Genomic DNA, 23,437 nt, shown 5'->3' with positions numbered 1-23,437 from the left:
ACAACAAAGCCAAAGTATAAAGTACAATGCAAATGCAATACAAATCAAGACACCTTAATCCACCCTGATAGGTGTGGTGAGGGTGTGTATATAAAGAGAGTTGAATTTTTTTGTTTTGTTTAATACTGAGAAAGCAGCAACCAATCTGAGGTGGTACCGATTTTAAACTGTCAGCGGTGTTCCAGCACACACAACTTTACAATGCCGTGGGACCACATTATTTGCTCCCTTTTCTCCTTTTTCCACTTGGGCAACCCTTCTACTCTATCAAGGTGAGATTTAGTGCGTATGTATATGTGTGCGTATGTATATATGTGTGTGTGTATATATGTGTGTGTGTATATATGTGTGTGTATATGTGTGTGTGTATGTATATGTGTGTGTGTATATGTGTGTGTATATGTGTGTATATGTGTGTGTGTCAATATGTATGTGTGTGTGTATATATATATATATATATATATATATATATATATATATATATATATATATATATATATATATATATATATATATAGATAGATAGATAGATAGATAGATAGATAGATAGATAGATAGATAGATAGATAGATAGATAGATAGATAGATAGATAGATAGATAGATAGATAGATAGATAGATAGATAGATAGATAGATAGATAGATAGATAGATAGCTAGCTAGATAGCTAGCTAGATAGCTAGATAGCTAGCTAGATAGCTAGCTAGATAGCTAGATAGATAGCTAGATAGCTAGCTAGATAGCTAGATAGATAGCTAGCTAGATAGCTAGATAGCTAGATAGATAGCTAGATAGCTAGATAGATAGCTAGATAGCTAGCTAGATAGCTAGATAGCTAGATAGCTAGCTAGATAGCTAGATAGCTAGCTAGATAGCTAGATAGCTAGCTAGATAGCTAGATAGCTAGCTAGATAGCTAGATAGATCTATATATATGAAAGCTAGAGAGCTAGAGAGATAGATATATAGAGATATATATGTAGATCTATATGTATTTATAGAGATATATATGTAGTTCTATGTGTATATATAGGTCTATTTAATCTTAAAATCCTAAAATCTTAAGAGAAATCATCGCACATGGTAGTTCGGAAATATTGTATGAATGAAAAGCACAATATTAGAGTCAAAATAATAAAGAAGTTAGTAGTAATTCATCCAGTTATGGTTAACCAACAAATAAAATAATGTGAATTTGCTAGCATTTCCTGGTGATAGTGACTTGCAAAACTTTCTACGTCCTGTATTCGGAAAGTGTTTGTTGTGGGAGTGGCAAGAAGGTGATTTTCGTGTTTGACCAACTCATCATGCATGTGTTTGGAATATAGGTGAAATACCGTTTTGACGTCTGTTGTTGTATCGTCTAGCAGAGTGGCGCAGCGGAAGCGTGCTGGGCCCATAACCCAGAGGTCGATGGATCGAAACCATCCTCTGCTAGTTAGATTTTTTCGATGAAATTTATCTTGAAATTTATTTTATCGTTAAAACATATTTAAATATTCATCCCGCGACGTTGTAGTTCGCGTTTCCCACCCAAACAAAAAAAATCAAATAGGAAATAAATGCATTTGCAGACATCAACCAATAGGAGTCAGTGTTGCTACACTTTCTTTCTTTTAATTTATTTCTTTTCTTGTTTGTTTAGATATCAACACGTCATCCAGCCTGTGACTCTCATTAAATACAAACTGTCAAAACATATTTAATTCTTTATATATGTGTTTTTAGATCCTCCTCATTCGATATGCTGGTAGATTTCTCTTTTGAGTCAAATTTCCCATCCGGGCCATCATCAAATTTGCTCTGCCCCCAAACTGGCTTTCATCAATTAAAGGTAAGATGCTATTTGAATTTTTAATTATTTTTGGGATTCTTGATGTTCCAGCATCATCAATGGCCGCCAATGAGTTAACCTTACCATTTTCCCCGCTGCTTATTTTAGCCCGTCAAGCCGACCACATAATGACAGACCCTTAGTCTCCTCCCCCTTTCCAAGGATCCCATATAAACCTCCACTTCCAAATAGCTCCACCCCCAAAACCAAACCTCGGACACTCGAACGACAAATTGTGATCGGATCAGATCGAACCATGGACAACCATTCCTACAACTACGCCTACAACTTCCCTTCCGACTGTACCCCGTTGACCAATTGCAAGTCCGCCCGTAAACCGGCGGGCCCTACGGTGGTCAACATGGGTCACCTGGGCCAGGAACCTCCTCGAGACTACATCTTTTGGTCCCTATGCAACACTTTGTACGTCAACTTCTGTTGTTTGGGATTCATGGCTCTTCTCTACTCTATCAAGGTAAGAAAAATATATCTATTTGTTGCATCTGACCTTTGACCTTTGAGGTAAACTTCCAAAAAATATGCTACAAATGATAATTTTCGTCCTGGTAGGTACCAGAAAGTCCATTTCCAGGCAAGACAGGTTTTCAAACCAAGGGTTTTTAGAGCCCTCCCTAATTAAAGATGGCGGGAGGTTAAAAATGGCGTAATTGCCATGTTCTTCGTGGGCGAGTGCATAAACGAGAGAAATTAGAGAGGGAAGAAGAAGGATGGGTGGATACAAAAGCAAACAGCTGGGATAGACTTGAACCTGAGATGCTTTAGAAGGGTAGTGGTTTTATGATTGGAGAGTTTTTTTGGGCGGAAATTGAAGACCAGGACTTAGTAAGACTGGAGGACAATCTCAGTAGTAGTTTTCAATAAAAACTGAGTCGAATTTTGGCTTATTTTAATAAGAGAGTGCACGTATTCATGAATATATTCATATTCATGTTAATAAATATGATTTTTTTCCAGTGGTAATGCTATCTATACAATATTTTCAATTTTTTTCCTTGCCATAAGCCCAAAAAGCAAAATTTATCTTGAAACATTTAAGACATTTGAATACAAAAAACATGTTTTAAAACAACATGGCAACTAACAGCTTTTAAATCAATAATTGTCATTTTTTAAATCCATTTTTCTGTGTTTTTAGTTGAAAATAATTTGTAAAATCTAAAAAATATATATAAAAAAGCTAAAATAAATATATATAAAAAAGCTAAAATAAACATTGTTTTAGATCTGTAAAAATCTGAATATTCAGGGCTTTTGATACAGTTCTTTGAATCCATTTAGCCTCTAGCCGTTAGCCTTTAGCCTTTAGCTATCATCCCAAAAGCCTATTTTTCATCTTAAACCCACACCTACCCAATCTGTCCTTAAAACAAAAGTAACCTGACAACTTAACACTTCATTAAAGCACATATATGGTACTTTTGTTATACTTTTGTTGTTGTTATACTTATTTTATTCCAGCCAAAGTTCAGTTCAAATAACCATTGTTTCACATTACAAGGCCCGAGACCAGAAGACCCAAGGCAACCTGCAATTGGCCCAGGAGTGCTCAGATAAAGCCAAGTGGTACAACATCCTGGCAGCTGGCTGGAATCTGCTCATCCCTCTCCTGGCTGTAGTCCTGCTGGTTCTCCTGCTGATCCACTTGGGTTCCTCCCAAGGATCCTTCGACTTTCTCGGTGAAGACGGCCTACAGAACTTCTTGAACCTCTTCAACTGGTAGACGGACGGTACTAAATCCCCTAATTCCGCTTTTCGGCCAAATTGATACCACGCGACGCCACGGCGCACTTTGCATTTGCGGTTCTTTAAGCATGTACTTGTTTTTTTTAGTATTTATTATATTTATACACCCCCTTATCTACAAAAAAATACTTTATTTGGCTTAAAGGGAAAGACAATATTTCATAGTGCATGGAATTTTGTTTAAATTGAACAATTCAATTTGGAATAGTGGTTAATATGTTGGCCTCACAGTTTTGGGATCGAGGGTTTGATCCCAGGTTTGGGAATTCCTGCTAGTGTGGGTTTTTTTCCGGGTACTTTATTTTCCTCCCACATCTCAAACAGACAAATGCTAGGCTAGCTTGGCTAAACAGTAAATTACTAAATGATAAATGAATTACTAAATCAAATTATTAAATGTATTCAATGTGATTAAATATACTTTACATGAACTAAAACATAAATAAGAAAATGCCTATAAACTTTATACTGAAAAATATTGTTAAAAATGCCCACAAAAAACAGATATACATTTTTATTTACATTTTAATGCTTTAATTTACCCTTAAAGTCTTGTAAATCTATCTGGAATATTCTATATGCATCCTTTTTTTCTTTTTCTTGAACAAAATAAATTTACTGACTGCAGCATTATGCTGGTAAAAATGTTGGAAATCCATTATTATTATTTTCTACTTTTAAACTTGATGTTTTTTTGCTACATGCAGTGGACTTCATGTAATTGTAAAGGCTGTGTTCTTGTGGTTTTGACAGTACATTTCCACCCTGTATTTAAACTTGTACTTACACAGTACCTTGGAGGTTTTAATTTACAGGCGGGTCCCTTCTAACTACCCTTTAATCTCCCAAAATATATATATTTAGATTATATGTACAACATGCAGCATGTGGACCAAACGGTAACACATTTAAATGAAGTGGACTTTTCTCAAAAAGTCAAATTATTATTGTAATGTAATTTTTTTTTTTTACCCACTTTTGCAATGCTTTAATATGCGTGTCGTCCACTTCCGACCTAGCAAAATTTTAGATGTTACCCTCATATTAACCACCTTCTCCCAGTCCGGTTTCTTTATTTATACACAGGAAATTGACAGTTTTGGGCCTCCAACTTTCTATTTTGCTCTTTTGTGGTCTAGCTGGGAAAAATTGTTGCAGATGTTTGGCCGGGGGTGAATTACAGGCTTGCAGCTGGCAAGGGAGGGAGCGAGTTCAAATCTTGCTCATGGGTGTTATTGGGTAAAGTGCGGGTTAGATATTTAGGACTTGTCGTATTTACATCAGCAAAAAAAAAAGGGTCAATGACAGAAATTAACTTTATTTATAAAACAGAAAATTTTAAATCGTATGTAATATGCAAATAATATTGCTGGGAAAAACAGACTTATAGTCCAGAAAATAATAACGAAATAATAGTTTGATAATAGTAAGATATTTTACTTTATTTAAACAACAACATTGTGCAACGGGGCTGACTTCCGGCATCGTCGGGGTTTATGAAGCAACGTGTATTGGCCTCGGGGCCACCATAAAAAGTCTTGTTTTTCTTGTTTTTTGTGTTTTTTTACGAGGCGGCCTATATAAATACTTTAAATACTATTCTTCGGACAATAAATTAAGCAACTCATAAATAACAAATTTTAAACCGACAGCTTTTATTTGACTTCCGCTCTTGCTGCCTAATGATGACGCAATTTCCGCCTTTTCAACCACTCGTTCAGGCTATGAAAATATTTGAAAAACAACTTTTTAATGTGTCTACCAGTAACCTACGTGAAAGATTATACCTTTCAAGATCTAATCTTATATAGTATATTTATTCGAGCGAAATTGTTTAATGCAGGTAGTTTTTTTTAAATGTTGTTGACTTAACAAATGACAATATGGCACCCAAAAGGCACCACAATTCGGGTAGAATGAGAAGAAAAAAGAACGTGAGGAGGCCCGTTCGTAACTCACAGGTGAGTAAAAGTTAAGCGTTTTTGTTTCTTTTCAAACTCCTTGTGTATTCCTCCAACTAGAATTGTTATGAATGGATTTAAAATCGCTGGTACATGAGTCACTCTTTGATTTGTATTTCCACTTCATTATAATTACCCAACTCGTAAATCACCGTCAATTACGTATTATATTATTATTATGACGGTGATTTACGAGTTACAATATAACGTAGCATAGTATAAGTTACACTGTGCTACTATTATATTGTATTCAGGAAACGACTTAATAATACGTAATTCATATGTGGCCCGTGTTAAATGACTTAATGATAATTCATATCTGGCTCATTTAGTGCCCTCTAGTGGTGTATTCCGAATAAGACATTCAAAAAAATTATACTAAAAACATGTCGAGTAGTTAGTTTTACAGTAAGAAAAAGTAACTCGTCGTTCAATTTATATTATTTTCACTGGATGGAATTGCTTAATTTAACTTCATGTAGATGTTTTTTTAAATGAACACACATTTGAAAAGTTCATGGTCTTATTCTTTAACCAATAAGATGTTGGAATTCTTCCTCTGATTCATGAAAGGACCTATTCATTTCGAGTAGCCGTACAAGTACTCTTATTGTTCATGTGACATTTATACTTGCACTTTAATTTTCTACTCTTATTAAATCAATTTTTCCTCATCAACAAGACACCCCAAACAAGAAAATCTCAAACTAAAGAAGTTAAGCTCTGTTTAAATGCATCAAATGCTTCAAAAAATGCTGCCTGCCTTCTCTTTTTAAAAATCACCATTAGTACTTGACCTCTGACCCCTCCCCCTTGCTGTATATTTATTTAAATATTAACTGGTTGGCTTTGAGTTCAATTTGCAACGCACAGTCACGCTCACGCAAATTCCTACGGACTATTTCGAGACTTCGGGGAAGCTAACATGCGTCTCTTTTCGGAATGTGGGAGGGAAAAAAAATCCATGCAAGCACAGAGAGAACATGCAAAATTCTAAACATAAATGAAATGAATTGAATGCCTTTATTGTCATTGTACCACTACAATGAGATTTAAAGTTTCACTTTAAAGTGCACACATAAGTACTGAAACTCGATATAAATGTATAAAATAGCAGAAGTATAAGAATACATGTATTTGTGTTAATATACTTGATATACAGTACATCATAAAAAAATAAAACATAAATCATGATCGTTCACAGTCAACTCACAGATTTAACAGGGTGTAATTCGGATAATGACCACCGGGCGGAGACCAAATTTTCGTTTATAATTAATATATAGTACATCATTAAAAAAAAAAAACAAATCATGATCATTTACAGTCAACTCACAGCACAAGATTTAAAAGGGTGTAATTTGTCTGATGGCCACTGGATGGCGACAAAATTTTCGTTTATAATTAACATAAAATAAAAATCATTAAAAAAATGAAACATAAAACATGATCATTTACAGTCAACTCACAGCACAAGATTTTTACAGGGTGTATTTCGTCCAATGACCACCGGATGGCGACAAAATTTTCGTTTTTAAACTTTACTGCCAAAGTTTGTGATGAAAAACTTTTACAAAATGCAGAATTAGGATCAGAATTGTACATATTAACTTTATATAAAAAAATACACTATGTGTGCAATTATCAGTTAATGTTCTTCATTTTCTTTAACAATTATACGAGGGTCGAAAAACGGAAGTTGTCTGTTCCACTTCTTGACACTCATGAAGGAAGTAGTGTCCTCTTATCAATAAAATACAGCACAAGGTTACATAACTCCAGCACCCCACAGGCCCTCCCTTGTAATAAACAAACCCCGCCTACTTGTGACACACCCCCACACAAATGCACTCTCTGCCCTCCTCTCCCAAATACCTGATGATAGCCATTCCCCGGGGTGGGCGTGGCCTCTGTTTTCAGGGCTGGAAAAACCGATTGGAGCCAAGTGAAGAGAATACATGAACAAAAGCAAAGAAACCGATCTTTCTTCTTCTTTGCTTTTGCGTCGACGACTGTGACAACACAACACACACCAGACAAGCAACATGAGCAGGTAAATAATCTCTTGTCCTTTTCAAGGTCAAACAAACTGTGTGTTTTCTCATAATGTGGCATGCAAGACTTCCCCCTTTTTACTTCCCGTAGTTTTTTTTACTGCATGCTAAAAACAATAGAGTTAGTGTAAGGTTTCATTTTGATGCTCATGCGTCTTCCTCTATGACGCAGAAACTTTTGCACATGAGACCCTTGTTCTAATTTTATAACCTACTATATAAAGCAGGGGTGTCAAACCTCTCGTCTGCGGGCCGAATACAGCTTAATTTTATATCAAGTGGGCCGGACCAGTAAACTCATTGCAAAATGACATAGAACTAACAATAAGCTCACTTTTTTCCCTTTGTATTAGTCACTAATACTAATAATTAGTGCAAAGAATGAGTAAATTATCAAAATGTTTATTATTTTACATTATGAACAATATATTATGAACAAGAGAATAACATAAGAACATAAATAAATGTCAATTCATGTTGTCTGGACGTACTAAAACACTGCGCCCCCTAGCGGATAATACAAGAACTACACATTTTAAAGAAAATTCATATTTTTTTTATACAATGCAGCTTTTTTCCCCTGGGCCGTATCCAACCACCAGACGGGCCGGATCCGGCCCGCGGGCCGTATGTTTGACACCCCTGGCCAATGGATGTTCCATTACTTCTTGACGCACCGTGTTTCATATTATTTAGTACACCCACATGACCCGCATTAGGGCCCATATTAACACAAATAAGATATATTAGCATTGCTAGCATGCACTTTCTTCAGTTGGAAAATTTTTTGGTATTTATGATGATAAATGATCAAAACTTCATTTTCCATTTATTATTATAGCTTTTTAACGAAGTTATGCTAATGATAATTAGCTGTTAAGCAAGTTGACTTTACACACCCTCTCCTCAGGGCATATAACCCCCCCCCCCCCCCCCCCCCACCAGCCCCAAAAAAGTTTATCATAACTATGTTATTTTTATTCGATTTCTTCTCTTATATAAGATGTTACATAATTTCCCCACTGGGAGGGTCTGCTTTGCGTTAGCTTCCCAAACCAATCCCACCCCCCCAATAAAGTACTTCATTCCACAGGTCGTATTACATACATTAGACGTACACAGATTTTTGTTGTGTTTTTTGTAGAATTCTTGTTTTTTTTTTTATTCTATTGAAATCCACGTTTCCACTCTTTTGGGAAGTCCAAAATCTTGTTGAGATAAACTTAATAAATGGATTAAGTTTACCAAACTATTACATTTTAACCATTTGATGCCTGTATTTCTATTTAAATATACTCCAGATAAAGTATTGGTGGAATACTAATGAATAAAAAATAGTACTCAATTTTATGATTTAAAGATTTAGGATAGACGTCTAATCCAAATAGGATTGGTCTTCTATCCCCGCCGAGATAAATGAAAAAAATAATAATAATAATTACAAAACAACTCAAAATTTAAAAAAAAAGTATAAACAATAGAAATAAAATTAAAAATATGTTCATTTAGTGGCAACTTTTCAAAATGTTTTTTTTCTTCTAATTTCTTGGTTTACTGTTATCTAAGTTTCCTTTTTTAAATAGTAGTAAAATTTGTATCTTTATATTTATGATAAGCATCAGGTTCTGTTATTATTTGGCATCCCTCTATAGAAAGTACAGCAATCCCTCATTTTGCGCGTCTTTACTTATTGCAAATTTGGTATTTTTGAGAATTTTTTTTCGCTATTAATTTAAAAATATATATGTATTTTTTAAAGTTCATAAAAATATGAAAATCTTGCTGCTATAACAACACTGAAGAGAAAAAATAAAGTTATAATGGGGTGACCTCTACTTTGCGATTTTTCAATTGCTCATTGCCAACTTTCACCGAAATCCACATCTGGTTTTAATTCTGCAGATTCGTAAAGTTTCAACATTCTCTCAATATAGGGAAGTAGAAAAACTGGAACTTGCAGGTTTTTCGGGTTAAATAGTTTTTAATAGCACCGTTTTTTTTTTTACTGTTGGTATTTGAACTGACTCACTTCATTCTTCGTGACGGAAAAAACGGCGATCAGGAGAACCGGCATGTGACAGCTGTGAGGGGAGAGGTTTTACGACCAATTGAAGAAGGAGAAAGTTCGAATGTTTTTGTGCAATTTGGAATGTAGAGAACAGAACAAACTGGAATTTGGAAGGCAATGTTGTGGTAGAAATTGGAGGTCTTTTATATATACATTGAAATAATCCCTTTTTTGTTGTTGTTATTGTTGTTATCATTCTGTTTCTCCCTAATAGTTGCAGATGTCCAATTTTTTTTAACTGGGATTTCGGCATCCCTCTTAGTTTAAATGGATTGGACGCCAGTTACTGGATTTGAACATCTCAAAATCATTTTTTTATCATATATCTATGTTTTGTAATGGTAATGCATGGTACTAATAGTGCAGTAAAATTGACTCAGGTTTTCAAAAATTGATATTTTCAGGGTGTGTTACTTTGTTAAACTTGATCATAAAATCCAAAATATGAATTTGAAATTTTTTCATAGTAGTTGTCATTTTTTTAGCCCCTATAGTTGAATTAATATTTGGAAAATACCCTTAAAGTGAGCATCCAAAGGGTTTTTTTCTACATATTTTTTTAGTTAGTTCAATAAATGTTGTTCTTTTTATTAAAATAATAATCTTAAAACATTTTATACAAATTCAGTGTCTGTTTTCTCTGTTTTAGGTGTTTGATTACCAAGCAGGAGGTCACCACTTTCATCGAAAAGTGCATGACGGCAGTGGGCAGCAAGGAACATCATGCCTGCAGCCTGGCACAGGTTCTGGTGGAGGGTGACCACAGGGGGCACTATAGCCACGGCCTGAACCGGATGGGTGAGTTCGTCTGTCCGTCTCGGGTCGTTTCTGTGGTTTAAAATATAAATAAACAGCATTTCAGTTGATTTCAACCGGAAAATTGGTTGTGCAGTCAAGGGGGGCTTTCATTAAAGGGGGTGGGCAAACTTTTTGGCCCGTGGGCCACATTGACTTTAAAAATTTGACAGATGGGCGGAGTCAGCACAAAATACGATACGTATAAAAAAAGTGCATCCGTTAACAGTACATATGAAATATAAACAGAAAAAAAGGATTAAAGTATTAACATATTCATCACTCTTTAAGTAAAAAGTATAAAGTACAAAGTTAAGTAAAAATGAATTTATTAAGAAGTATTAAAATGTCTTTTAAAAAAGATAGAGGGACTATAAAACACGAAAAACAAATAAGAGTGGACAGAGCTACTTCTACTGGCTTCTGTGTGATGGCTCCATCTTGGGGAAAAAAAACATTATTTGGACAAAGTCGGCGGGCCGGATCAAAAAGCCTAACGGGCCGGATGTGGCCCGCGGGCCGTAGTTTGGTCTATGTCAATGAAGCCACAGTAACATCCCTGTTGAATGTTGTTCTCATTTTTTGACAGATATGTACGTAAAAGACCTTCAGACGGGAGTCTGCGCTAAGGACGGGGAGCCCGAGGTCGATAAGGAGAGTCCCGCTACGGCGCTTGTGAACGGGAAGAACCTGTTGGGGCCCGTGGTGGGGAACTTCTGCATGGATTTGGCTATCAAGAAAGCCAAAGAAGTTGGCATTGGTTGGGTGGTGGCACATGGTCAGTACAGTACTACTTCAAAAAGAAACATAGAAGACATGTGTACCGTATTTTCACGACTATAAGGCGCACTTAAAAGTCTTACATTTTCTCCCAAATAGACAGTGCGCCTTATAATCCAGTGCGCTTTATAATCCAGTGCGCTTTATATATGGAAAAAAACAGAAAACCCAAAACGAAAAACCACCACTGTCGGATGTTAAAAAAATACAAACACCTGAACTGAAACAATACTGTTACATTTTCAGATGCTATCTTAGTTTACAAAATCTTCCATCATATAGCTCCTCCCCCATTGCAAGATTTTACGCAAAAAAAATGCAAAACATTAACAATGGCTGGCTCTAGAGGTGACTGTAAAGTAGTGAGTGCTTCATACCTGGAAGTCAATAGCAATTACCGTATTTTCACGACTATGAGGCGCACTTAAAAGTCTTAAATTTTCTCCAAAATAGACAGTGCGCCTTATAATACAGTGCGCCTTATATATGGAAAACTGTCATTCATTGAGGGTGCGCCTTATAATTCAGTGCGCCCTATAATACAGTGCGCCTTACATATGGAAAAATTGTCATTCATTGAGGGTGCGCCTTATAATGCGGTGCACCTTATAGTCGTGAAAATACGGTAAGTGTTGATCTGACTTTTCTGTTCAAGGCTCCAACCACTATGGCATCGCCGGCCACTACGCCATTCGAGCAATGAAGGAAAACATGATTGTAAGTGAAGAATAATGTCCATAAGCCGTCTTTTTGGCTTTTATCTAACAATTGTGATATATATACGCAGGGAATGTCCTTCACCAATACGTCCCCTCTGGTGGTCCCCACCCGTGGCAGAGCGGTCAGTAAATATACTTGAGCTCTTCATTTTGTTTTGGTGATTATGATATCGAGCCGAGGTTTTGTTTGCAGTGCACTTTGGGCACCAACCCCATCAGCGTCGCGGCGCCGTCCAAAGACGGGGACGGATTTGTCCTGGATATGGCCACGTCTGCCGTCGCGCTCGGAAAAGTGAGTATGGTAATACTTCGCGGGTAATTTAGACCAAGTGTGTCAAAGTGGCGGCCCGGGGGCTAAATATGGCCCGCCGCATCATTTTGTGCGGCCCGGGAAAGTCCATCATGAGTGCCGACTTTATGTTTTAGGATCAAATTAAAATGAAGAGTATATATGTATATTAAATTTCCTGATTTTCCCTCTCTTAAATCAATAATTGTCATTTTTTGATCACTTTTTTCTGTTTTTTGTTCAAAAATTATTTTGTAAAATCTAAAAATGTATTGGAAAAAAAGCTAAAATAAACATTGTTTTTGATCTATAAAAAAAAATGAATATTCAGGGATTTTGATCCAGTTTTTTTAATCCATTTATAAAAAATATATATTAATATTATAAATCAAGTTGACGTTAAAGCGGCCCGCGAACCAACCCGAGTCTGACACCCTTGGCCTAACCCTAGCTACGATTGGTTATTAGCTGGGATAGGCTCCAGCACCCCCATGACACTTTTAGACGTTATGGAAAATAAATGGTTAGAATTGTAAATTAAATTTCCTGATTTTCCTCCTTTTAAATCAATAATTGTCATTTTTTGAACCATTTTTTCTGCGTTTTTTGTTCAAAAATCATTTTGATAAATCTAAAAATATATCTAAAAAAAACTAAAATAAACCTTGTTTTAGATCTATGACAAATGGAATATTCAGGGCTTTTAATCCAGTTCTTTTAATCCATTTATATAAAAAAAATCTATATATTATATCTAAAATGGTGTCTTACAATTTTCCTGGATGCGTACAACAGGTGGAGCTTCACGATCGTCGCGGCGACACTATCCCTGTGGGTTGGGGGTGCGATGCTCAGGGCCAGATGACTCCTGATCCTAAAAAAGTTCTGGATGGAGGCGGATTGGTCCCAATTGGCGGCAGCGAGGCCACAGGTCTGCCATTTAAACTGAGTATAATCATATTCATTTACATTTAGCTGCTCCAATTACTATTGGTAACTGGAAAAAAAATATGGCGCATTAAACTATTTTTAACTTACTATTGTCCAGGAGGGTACAAAGGTTACGGACTGGGAATGATGGTGGAGATTTTCTGTGGTATACTGGCCGGTTCAAAGTACAGCACACATATCCGATCGTGGAAGGTGACCGACAGTGTTGCTGACCTGGTACGTTATGCAATTTTTGGTGCAATTTTTGGTGAGATTTGTCTCCATTTTTAGTATAGACGCTCCCTTACTTACGAACTTTCAACTTATGAACAATTTCTACTTATGAACAATTTCACCTTAAGAACAATTTCAACTTAAGAACAATCTCAACTTATGAACAATTTCAATTTATGAACAATTTCAACTTATGAACAATTTCAACTTAAGAACAATTTTAACTTAAGAAAAATTTCAACTTAAGAACAATCTCAACTTATGAACAATTTCAACTTATGAACAATTTCAACTTATGAACAATTTCAACTTATGCACAATTTCAACTTATGCACAATTTCAACTTATGCACAATTTCAACTTAAGAACAATTTCAACTTAAGAACAATCTCAATTTATGAACAATCTCAATTTATGAACAATCTCAATTTATGAACAATTTCAATTTATGAACAATTTCAACTTAAGAACAATCTCAATTTATGAACAATCTCAATTTATGAACAATCTCAATTTATGAACAATTTCAACTTATAAACAATTTCAAATTATGAACAATTTCAATTTAAGAACAATCTCAATTTAAGAACAATCTCAATTTAAGAACAATCTCAATTTAAGAACAATCTCAATTTATGAACAATTTCAACTTATGAACAATTTTAACTTATGAACAATTTCAACTTATGAACAATTTCAACATATGAACACTTTCAACTTATGAACAATTTCAATTTATGAACACTTTCAACTAATGAAAAAGTGCTTTTTATACTTTTTCGTATGTAGGGGAGCGTCTGTACAAGATGAAGCGTAGATGGAAAATGCTAATTTGAGCTAACACCGTTTACATTTGGGTCGCTAAACTCATAACCGTCGTGTTTGTGGTTCTTCTGTGTGTGTGTGTTTTTCACAGGGTCAGTGTTTCGTGGCAATCAACCCAGAGAACTTTGCTCCCGGGTTCACCGACCGCATGGCGGGCCTCTTGGACATCCAAAGGGGACTAGACCCGGTGAGTGCTTGGGGTTCTGAGGCTGGAATGCAAAGATGGATATCCATGCAAAAAAACAACTGTAGTTTAGAACATAATAAACACACAAAGTATTTTTTTTAATATTTGTTGGTTTTTGCATTGTAGGCTGACCCAGACTTGCCCGTTCTGGTCCCCGGAGATCCCGAGAGGACCAACATGGCCTTGTGTGAGAAGATGGGGGGTATCCCGTACCACATAAATGTGGTTAACCACATGGTAAGAGCAAGTTGTCAACATATTACTGCAATTAGGACTTTTTTAAGTAAAAAAATAACATTAAGTACAGTGACTACCCTTAAGATATTTTTTTGATAACACCTCCATCTAGTGGAGATTTGGATAACTACAAAAATACTCCCATTGGGCTAAGTGACACCACATATTGGCTGTAAACATCTCATTTTCTGAACCGCTTTATCCTCACTAGGGACGCGGGGGGTGCTGGAGCCTATCCCAGCTGACAGAGGTTGGGGACACCCTTAATTGGTGGCCAGCCAATCACAGAGCACAAGGAGACAAACAAATATTGACGCTCACACTCAAATCTAAAGGCAATTTAGTGTCCAATCAGCCTATTTTTTGAAATGTGGGAGGAAACCGGAGTACCCGGAGAAAACCCACGCAGGAGAACATAAAAACTCCACACTGGAGGAACGACATGGGTTTGAACCCCGCTCCTGCACCGTTAGGCCGACGCGTGAGCCACTTAAGCACTGCGCCGCCCCTTTAAACACCAATTGTCCCGTAATTCAATGTTTTAATGTAATTTTCTTGGTCTGGTTTCAGAACGAATGTGCCAAGAGAGTGGGCGTTAGTCCCCTGCTGCCCGTCGACAAAATCATTCCAGAGTAGAAGTGACAAGATGGAGCTTCTCCTCGATTCAGCGACCAAGTGAAACTAGTTCTTTCCAAGGCGTCTGCAGTCAGAATTCACAAAAGTGGTTTAAAAAGGGACTCTATGAAACTCGGTTTTAATCCGAATTAGTGTGGACAACACACTAATTGTTACTCTAAGCACAGATTCTGCACATTTATTTTCTTTGGATCATTTACATGTCTTTATCTGAGTAAATGAATACAAGTACAAGTACATGTACTGTGAAAGTGCCTTTGTTATGCTTTAGACAATCATTTTTAACAGAATTAAGGAATGTCTTGATAGTGCGTGTATATAGAAGTAGAAAGAGGTTATACATTATATTGCCATAACAATTCCAAGTGCCTTATCTCCCGAATAAAAGCCATGTTCCACATATATTGGTCTTAAATATCTTGTGTAGGCTAAATTGCATTGTGTTTTCACCATTTCCAGTGGAACAATAGTAATCAAGTAGCAGGTGTGGTGGCCCAGGTGTTGTAGATTAGACAAACAATACCAAAAAAAAAAACCTATCATGGCTGAAAATGGCAGCACAGGGGCAGACACACCGCTTGCTGCGTGCTCTGTCATTTATTTTGATATATCATGTAGATTTATTTCAATTTTATCGTCTGTGTTTGCCCAATTATTTCAAATAGGCTACAATACAATAGCTATGTAGATGGTACTAGCCGTAGCTAGCTAGTTGTATTAAACAACAGCAAAAAACATGGATGCCGCCTTGCAAACAGAACTTTTAGCTCTGCGATGGATGTTTTTTTTTAAATCAAAGCCTGGATACCACCATGCAGGAAGAACTTTAAGCCACAAGATGGATGTTTTTTGTTTTTTTTAACCAGAGCTAGCTAGCTAGGCTGCCTATCGGAGCTCTTGGCTCTACAGATGCTAGCTAGGCTAGCTAAGCTAGCTAGCATCGACCCAGATCGTGCTATTAGCACATCTAAGATGCTAAACTGACGATTCAACAGATCAACTTGGACTATGAATCCAAGATGAAACGTCAACTCGAGTTAAGGTAAGACTAAAAAGATTTAAGTGAATAACACCGATTGTTTTGTTTTCATGTCTGGGGCTCCATACAAGTTAACCAATGTGTTACAAACTTTTCAAAATGTTCTGTACTTGGGGCATAATCGCAAATTAAAATTGTACTCCGATAAAATTAATTAAGCGGATTTCAATAAAGATATATTTTACAGTATATTTTGTAAAATAATATTTTGCAAAACTGTTGCAATGTCTTAGTTTGCCCTGGAAAGTCAATGACGCTTGTGTTGTAACGTAAACATTTACCACTAGATGGAGACAACGTACTTCTAGCCTTAATATGAAACAGACGTAGTTTATATTTTTTATGTTCTGAAGGGTGACGGGGCCATGCCAGATGCCCCCGTTCAGGCCTGTAATCTCCCATGCCAAAAGTCTTGGCACTGGGCCTCGAACCCTAGTTGTCTTGTTAACAGTCGGCCGACCTCAAACAAAAGAAGAGAAATCAACAAATCAATTGGCTTTCATTCCCGACGGGGCAGGAGGAGGAGGGGGGCAAAGAGTTCCTGTATGGGTTGCCAAGTAATAAGAGGAAGTCAGCCTGGGCCAAGCACGTCATTGGTTGACAGAGATATACGTCAATTAGATTTGCACCGAAGGGGGAACGTGAATGTTAGCCTTTGCTGAGTTTGAGGATTAAGGGTGGTGGTGGTGGGGTCTAATCTGCACTGGCCTTGGCCCTGTGTCACTCATGTGGATTATTGGGGGGGCCCCTCCAAAGACCCCCGAGAACAGGGCTGCTGCTGGGGATTAAGAAGATTCTAACAGGTGTTTTCTTTTGTGGGTTTGAGGAGCGATCTGGCCATCCCTTCTTTGAGTGAACCAATCGTGAAGGGATTGGCGAGGTTGGCGATTTACAAAGAGGCGGGGCTTGGTGTTTGTTTTGGACTGGAAATCTTAATCTTGTAAAAATAAGAAAGACTGGTTTTAACCTATGGCAACGAACAGGGAGTTTCTATGTTTATTTTTGTAAATATATTCAGGTAAAGTCATACCTCTACTTATGAATGACTCTCGGTATGAATGTTTCAGGTTATGAATTTTTTAATGTGCAAATGAGTGACTTGAGATATGAAAAAAATCCAAGTTACGAAATTGCCCAAAAAGTAAATGCATTTTCTTATCTATTTTATTTTGATGGTTCATTTTCATATGCTTTATTTATTTTAAGACGGTAATTAATAGTTTCCTTATAATTTTCTAATTTTTGTGTGTTTCCGTACATTTTTCATACGAAATTGGGACACTTTTTTTTAAAGTTGAACGAATTAGAGAATTTACATATAAAGTACACATCTACTTACGAATTTTTTAAGTTATGAAAAATGTCTTGGAACCATTTAATTTCATAAGTAGAGGTACTACTATATATGCGACTTGTATAAAGATGCATATGTTTTATACCAAAATACATTTTACATCAAAATAATAAACATTTTCTTTATAATGTGCTGCTGTTTCTAAATAATAAATATTAAATCAAATTGTAAAAAATATGTAGTCCATGTGCCATTAAAAATGACAAAATAAAAAAATATTGATTATTAACCATACAAAATGGCAACAGTGTCAAAATTCATTATTAATTTAGAGATAAAGAATAAAATATATATTTTTAAATTTACAAATTAAGTGTCTCAACATCACAAAAACAAAACAAAAAATTCTAAATAAAAAAACAAAGAGAAAAAAACAACAAAATTAAATATATGTTGAAACCCACTCAAACACTAACTTTTAATTAATTTCTAGTTTGGGATCGCCATGGCAGCGGGGGGTGATCAGATTATAGGCATCGCCATAGCAACACTTTTCCACCCGGAGAGGATCAGATGAGAATATTTTCTCACTTTTACCTAGTAACGTGCGGACCAATGAGAAGGACGGATTAATATTTGCGAGTAAAATGACAGTCTGGAGGGAGAATGTCATGGTGGGCGGGGTTAATAGGCTCTCCTGCTGTGGTTTTAATGAAGTGCAACGACTTCCTGGTTGCTTCCCCCCCAGCTGTTGTCACCCCCACAAAGCCAATAGATTTGGCCTTGACTTTTTTTTTTTTTTTTACTTTGTTGGCTGCTATACATGCAAATGGCCTGGCCAACACATAAAAAAAGCAGACAAAACAAAGCATCTGTCCAACTGCTGTGGAATGTTTCTCCATCTGTTTGGCTCATTTTTTTGCGTATATGGATGATTCGACATTACTGATAGTTTTATGAAGTGAGATGGAAATGCTCATATTTGATTGTTGTTGTTGCTTTTGGGGGTTTGTTTGATTTATTTATAGAGTATTGCAAGTCTTGTGCACATATAAGCCGTACCCTTGATTCAGTCCTCATTTTTTAGTACAAATATGGCTTATATGTGAGAAAATATGTAATGTAAACATGTAATATTGTAGATGAGGGCTAATTTGCATCTTTAGTACTTTTGTGCAGACCACATACACACACACACACACACACACACACATACACATACATACACACATACATACACACACACATACACACACACACACACATACACACACACATACACACACATACACACACATACACACACACATACACACACACATACACGCACACACACACACACACACATACACACACATACACACACATACACACACATACACACACATACACACACATACACACACATACACACACATACACACACATACACACACATACACACACACACATACATAGATATACATACATAAACACATCCAATCTGCCAATATTTTTTTTAAATATAATTGATCATTTATTTTGAAAGGGCCTTGAGTGTGTATTAAGATAAAATAAAAATAAAAAAAATAAAACAAGGCAAATAGCCACTGTATATACAAAATATGATAAAGAATTAAAACAATCTGGCTTGAGAGCCACGTGTTTGCCACCCTAGCTTTAGAGTATTCTATTTGGAAAAACATTAAAACTGCCTCAAAATGCCCCTTGCTTGTTCTTATTTTATTTAGATTTTTCTATCACACTCTTTCAAAGTCTCCCTTCATTTTAGTACACACTTTTTTTTCCTCCATCTTCCACCCAAACAGACATTTGGCAAAAAGGTCCAAATTCAATTTCCTCTGCGTACTCTGCACAACCAACAACGTCGCGCGCTCTCACACCGACACGCGAGCGTCGAGCCGAGGCGTCGATAGGCCTTTGTCCACCTGTGAGGTCCTCCTAATAACACTTTTGCAGCTGCTCGGCCACCTACCAGACGCCATCTTGGACGTACGTTAGCTCGACCTCACTGTAATGACTCATTCGTCGGATTTAACGTCTATTTCACCAAGAAATAAACATTAAAACTTGGGCGTCCTACTTTTAACAGGCTGGACGTCTCCTTGTCCACAATTAGTTGATTTTCATGCTATTATCCAAAATGGCGGCTGAGGGAAATAAGAATCAATGCACCATTTGCTGAGCAGCTGCTTAAATGGCTTTTTTAAAAATCAATTTAATCAATAGTATCTTTTTGAATAATTCAATGCATCCTGACAAAAGCATTTTTTCATCCATTGTTTTATTTTGAAGGCATATTTTCATATGCTCTATTTATTTTAAGACAGTAATTAATATTTTGCTTATAAATTTCCATCATTTTTGTTTTTTATCCCATTTTTCATACAAAATTTTGACACTATTTTAAAGTGGAATAAATTAGAGAATTTACATATAAAGTACACATCTACTTACCAATTTTTTAAGTTACGAAAAATGTCTTGGAAACAATTAATTTCATAAGTAGAGGCACAACTATGTTTTATACCAAAATATATTTTACATGAACATTTTTTTTATAATATGCCATTGTTTCTAAATAATAAATATTAAATCAAATTTTCTCAAAACAGATTGAAAAATATGTAGTCCATATGCCATTAAAAATGACAAAATGAGAAAAATATCGATTAATTAACCATGCAAAATGGCAATAGTATGAAAATTTATTATTAATTTTGTGAAAAAGAATAAAATATAAATGTTTAAATATATATATATATATATATATATATATATATATATATATATATATATATATATATATCTACTTACGATTTTTTTAAGTTATGAAAAATGTCTTGGAACCAATTCATTTCATAAGTATAGGTACGACTATATATGCAACTTGTATAAAGATACATATATTTTATACCAAAATATATTTTACATCAAAATATCGAACATTTTCTTTATAATATGCTGCTGTTTCTAAATAATAAATATTAAATCAAATTATCTTAAAACAGATTGTAAAATATGTAGTCCATATCCCATTAAAAAATGACAAAAGGAGCACTTATTGATTTAAATTCAATCATTAAAATCCAACTCATATATAATCAATGAGGACTTCCCTTGTAAAATCCATTTGGATACTTAGCTAGCCCCACAGTAGCAAAGTGTCAAAAGACCACCCGTAAACACACTAACAAGGTGTCGAGGGGTCCGTGTGGGTGTCCTGTAAAACCAGTTGCTTCCTAGTTTTTGGAGGAAACAGTAAGAGCAACAGGACTGATGTTTGTCAATGGAAGCAGGTGGATGGGAATAGAATAACAAAGGTGCCACAGTTGATTTTTTTTGCTGTGGGGGGTTCAAGGGGTCTTGTATGAGGGTAAAAGACCCTCTCTAGTCAATCAAACTGCTGTTTAAAGTCAAATAACTGTCTTTTTGGCTCATTTTGAATGGCCAGGGCTTAAAAAGTGCTGTTATTTATACTAAAATAACATAAGGTCAAATTAACTGTCTTTTTGACTCCAATTTTGGCTCATTTCGAATGGCCAGGGCTTAAAAAGTGCTATTATTTATACTAAAATAATATATAAGGTCAAATTAACTGTCTTTTTGAGTCCAATTTTGGCTCATTTTGAATGGCCAGGGCTTAAAAATTGCTATTATTCATACAAAAATAATATATAAGGTCAAATTAACTGTCTTTTTGACTCCAATTTTGGCTCATTTTGAATGGCCAGTGCTTAAAAAGTGCTATTATTTATACAAAAATAATATATAAGGTCAAATTAACTGTCTTTTGACTCAAATTTTGGCTCATTCTGAATGGTGAGGGCTTAAAAAGTGCTATTATTTATACAAAAATAATATAAGGTCAAATTAACTGTCTTTTTGAAACAATTTTTTAAAATTATGTTCAATAATAATTGTGGAAAACTGGAAATATTGTTATGTTTATTTTTAGATTTTACAAAACACTTTTTGAACTAAAAATGCAAAAAAATAATTTAAAAAATTGCATTTATTGATTTAAAAAGGGGAAATTAGGAAATATAAAATACATCAATAATCATTTGTATTCCAAAAATTATGAATCAGAGGGCGGCTTATATGCGAGAAATAGTACAATTTATTGATTTTAAGGTAATTTTAAGGGTGCAACTTATACGTGGTGCGGCTTATATGTGAGTAAATCCGGTATATATATAATGAATATGTTCATTAATATGTGCTGTCCCTTATTAAATAAATCAAACTCAGAAGAGAAACTTCAATCAATGAGAGGAGAGTTTGCGTGTGTGCATTTTTAAATTGGGGGGTGGCTTAGTTGGGGGTCCCAGATGGATACTGGATGGGAACTGTGTTTTCAGGCCAGTTGGACCAGTGGGAGACACTGGGCTTACTGACACGAAGCTCCACCTGACACCTAATTACCAGAAACAATAGGTGCACGAGATGTCGTATCAGAGTGTATCAGAGACAATGACACTTGATTTCTTTGTCCCGAAATTCTATAGCTGTAAGGCACAGGTGTCAAAGTGGCGGCCCGGGGGCCAAATCTGGCCCGACGCATCATTTTGTTTGGTCCGGGAAAGTCAATCATGAGTGCTGACTTTCTGTTTTAGGATCAAATTCAAATGAAGAGTATAGATGTATATTACATTTCTTGATTTGACCCCTTTTAAATCAATAGTTGTTATTTTTTGATCAATTTTTTCAGTTTTTGTTCAAAATTATTTTGTAAAATCTAGAAATATACTTTAAAAAAAAGCTAAAATAAACATTGTTTTAGATTTATAAAAAGAAACTGAATATTCAAGGATTTTATTCCAGTTCTTTTAATCCATTTATAAAAAATATCTAAATTTTCTGTGTTTTTAGTTCAAAAATCCTCTTGTAAAATCTAAAAATATATTTAAAAAAAAAGCTAAAATAATCTATAAAAAACTGAACATTCAGGGATTTTATTCCAGTTCTTTTAATCCATTTATAAAATAAAAATCTAACTAGCTATCTCGCTTGTGATATCCATTTTTTAATCATTTTTTTCTGTGTTTTTAGTTTAAAATTAATTTAGTAAAATCTAAAAATATATTTAAAAAAAATCTAAAATAAACATTGATTTAGATCTATAAAAAACTGAATATTCAGAGCTTTTAATCCAGTTCTTTTAATCCATTTACACACAAAAAAATTCTAAATATTATATTTAAAATGGTCCGGCCCACATAAAATCAACTTAACATTAACACGGCCCACAAACCAACCCGAGTCTGACACCCTCAACACATAAAAATATGAACATAATCAAACTATCTCCTTCTATTAGTTGCTAACATATCAATAAACAGGTGCCTTAACCTTCTTTATCCAATCACATTTCCACATCAATATGCCGATCAATATCTCTTTTAGAAACAGATAACTTCTCTGTCACCTTTGAGGTCACAGTGCAAAGAGTTTCCTTTTGGGGGGGTCGAGAGGGGGTTCCCTGGGGGGTGGGGGGTCCATCTAAGGCCCCCTTTTGCTAACTCTGAGATGGTTTTGCACCAGAGTGATGCTGATGAAGCTTTGCGGCGGTCGCTCATCACGACGACAGCTGGCGGCGGGGGCAGCTGCAAGGCCGCGGGGTGGCTGGGAAAAAGCTCCTCCCCCCTGCCCCCCGGTAAACCCACCAAGGCTTTCTGCATCTGCTCAGCTGTCGGACCCCCGCAAAACCCACCCCAACTGCATCTTTCGGTGCTCCATCAGCTGAGAGCAGCAGGAGAGACAGCTGGTCGTTGCTATTGGGGAAACACT

The 23,437-nt window shown here is 35.7% G+C and overlaps 2 protein-coding genes, 1 long non-coding RNA gene and 1 other non-coding gene across 4 annotated transcripts; all 4 read left to right on the top strand.

The window, feature by feature from the left end:
• The first annotated feature begins 57 nt into the window (after window positions 1-57).
• Window positions 58-4,227, top strand: ifitm5 (interferon induced transmembrane protein 5). The gene is made up of 4 exons (XM_077711185.1): window positions 58-272; window positions 1,727-1,832; window positions 1,941-2,307; window positions 3,352-4,227. The coding sequence occupies exons 3-4, from the start codon at window positions 2,089-2,091 to the stop codon at window positions 3,571-3,573; spliced, it is 441 nt and encodes a 146-aa protein (XP_077567311.1). The 5' UTR covers window positions 58-272; window positions 1,727-1,832; window positions 1,941-2,088; the 3' UTR covers window positions 3,574-4,227.
• On the top strand, window positions 1,364-1,435 carry trnam-cau (transfer RNA methionine (anticodon CAU)). The gene has a single exon. It is a non-coding gene; the product is annotated as a tRNA-Met (tRNA).
• Window positions 4,228-5,379: 1,152 nt separating the features above from the next.
• Window positions 5,380-15,713, top strand: LOC144192101 (putative oxidoreductase YjmC). The gene is made up of 12 exons (XM_077711145.1): window positions 5,380-5,557; window positions 7,478-7,610; window positions 10,329-10,477; window positions 11,064-11,252; window positions 11,910-11,971; window positions 12,042-12,095; window positions 12,167-12,265; window positions 13,058-13,193; window positions 13,311-13,429; window positions 14,343-14,438; window positions 14,565-14,675; window positions 15,246-15,713. Exons 2-12 carry the CDS (start codon window positions 7,603-7,605, stop codon window positions 15,309-15,311), a joined length of 1,089 nt encoding a protein of 362 aa, XP_077567271.1. The 5' UTR covers window positions 5,380-5,557; window positions 7,478-7,602; the 3' UTR covers window positions 15,312-15,713.
• Window positions 15,714-15,910: 197 nt separating this feature from the next.
• Window positions 15,911-23,437, top strand: LOC144192202 (uncharacterized). Its single transcript, XR_013325071.1, has 2 exons — window positions 15,911-16,353; window positions 23,192-23,437. It is a non-coding gene; the product is annotated as an uncharacterized LOC144192202 (long non-coding RNA).

This window comes from Stigmatopora nigra, unplaced genomic scaffold, assembly GCF_051989575.1.
Source record: "Stigmatopora nigra isolate UIUO_SnigA unplaced genomic scaffold, RoL_Snig_1.1 HiC_scaffold_25, whole genome shotgun sequence".
NCBI lineage: Eukaryota > Metazoa > Chordata > Actinopteri > Syngnathiformes > Syngnathidae > Stigmatopora > Stigmatopora nigra.
This window is presented reverse-complemented; position numbering and strand designations above follow the sequence as displayed.

Coding starts and splice junctions, on each gene's coding strand:
- ifitm5 (XM_077711185.1), top strand. CDS start 2,089: ATGGACAACCATTCCTACAACTACGCCTACAACTTCCCTTCCGACTGT. Junction 2,308..3,351: donor CTCTTCTCTACTCTATCAAG/GTAAGAAAAATA, acceptor TCACATTACAAG/GCCCGAGACCAGAAGACCCA.
- LOC144192101 (XM_077711145.1), top strand. Junction 10,478..11,063: donor CCACGGCCTGAACCGGATGG/GTGAGTTCGTCT, acceptor ATTTTTTGACAG/ATATGTACGTAAAAGACCTT. Junction 14,439..14,564: donor TCCAAAGGGGACTAGACCCG/GTGAGTGCTTGG, acceptor TTTGCATTGTAG/GCTGACCCAGACTTGCCCGT.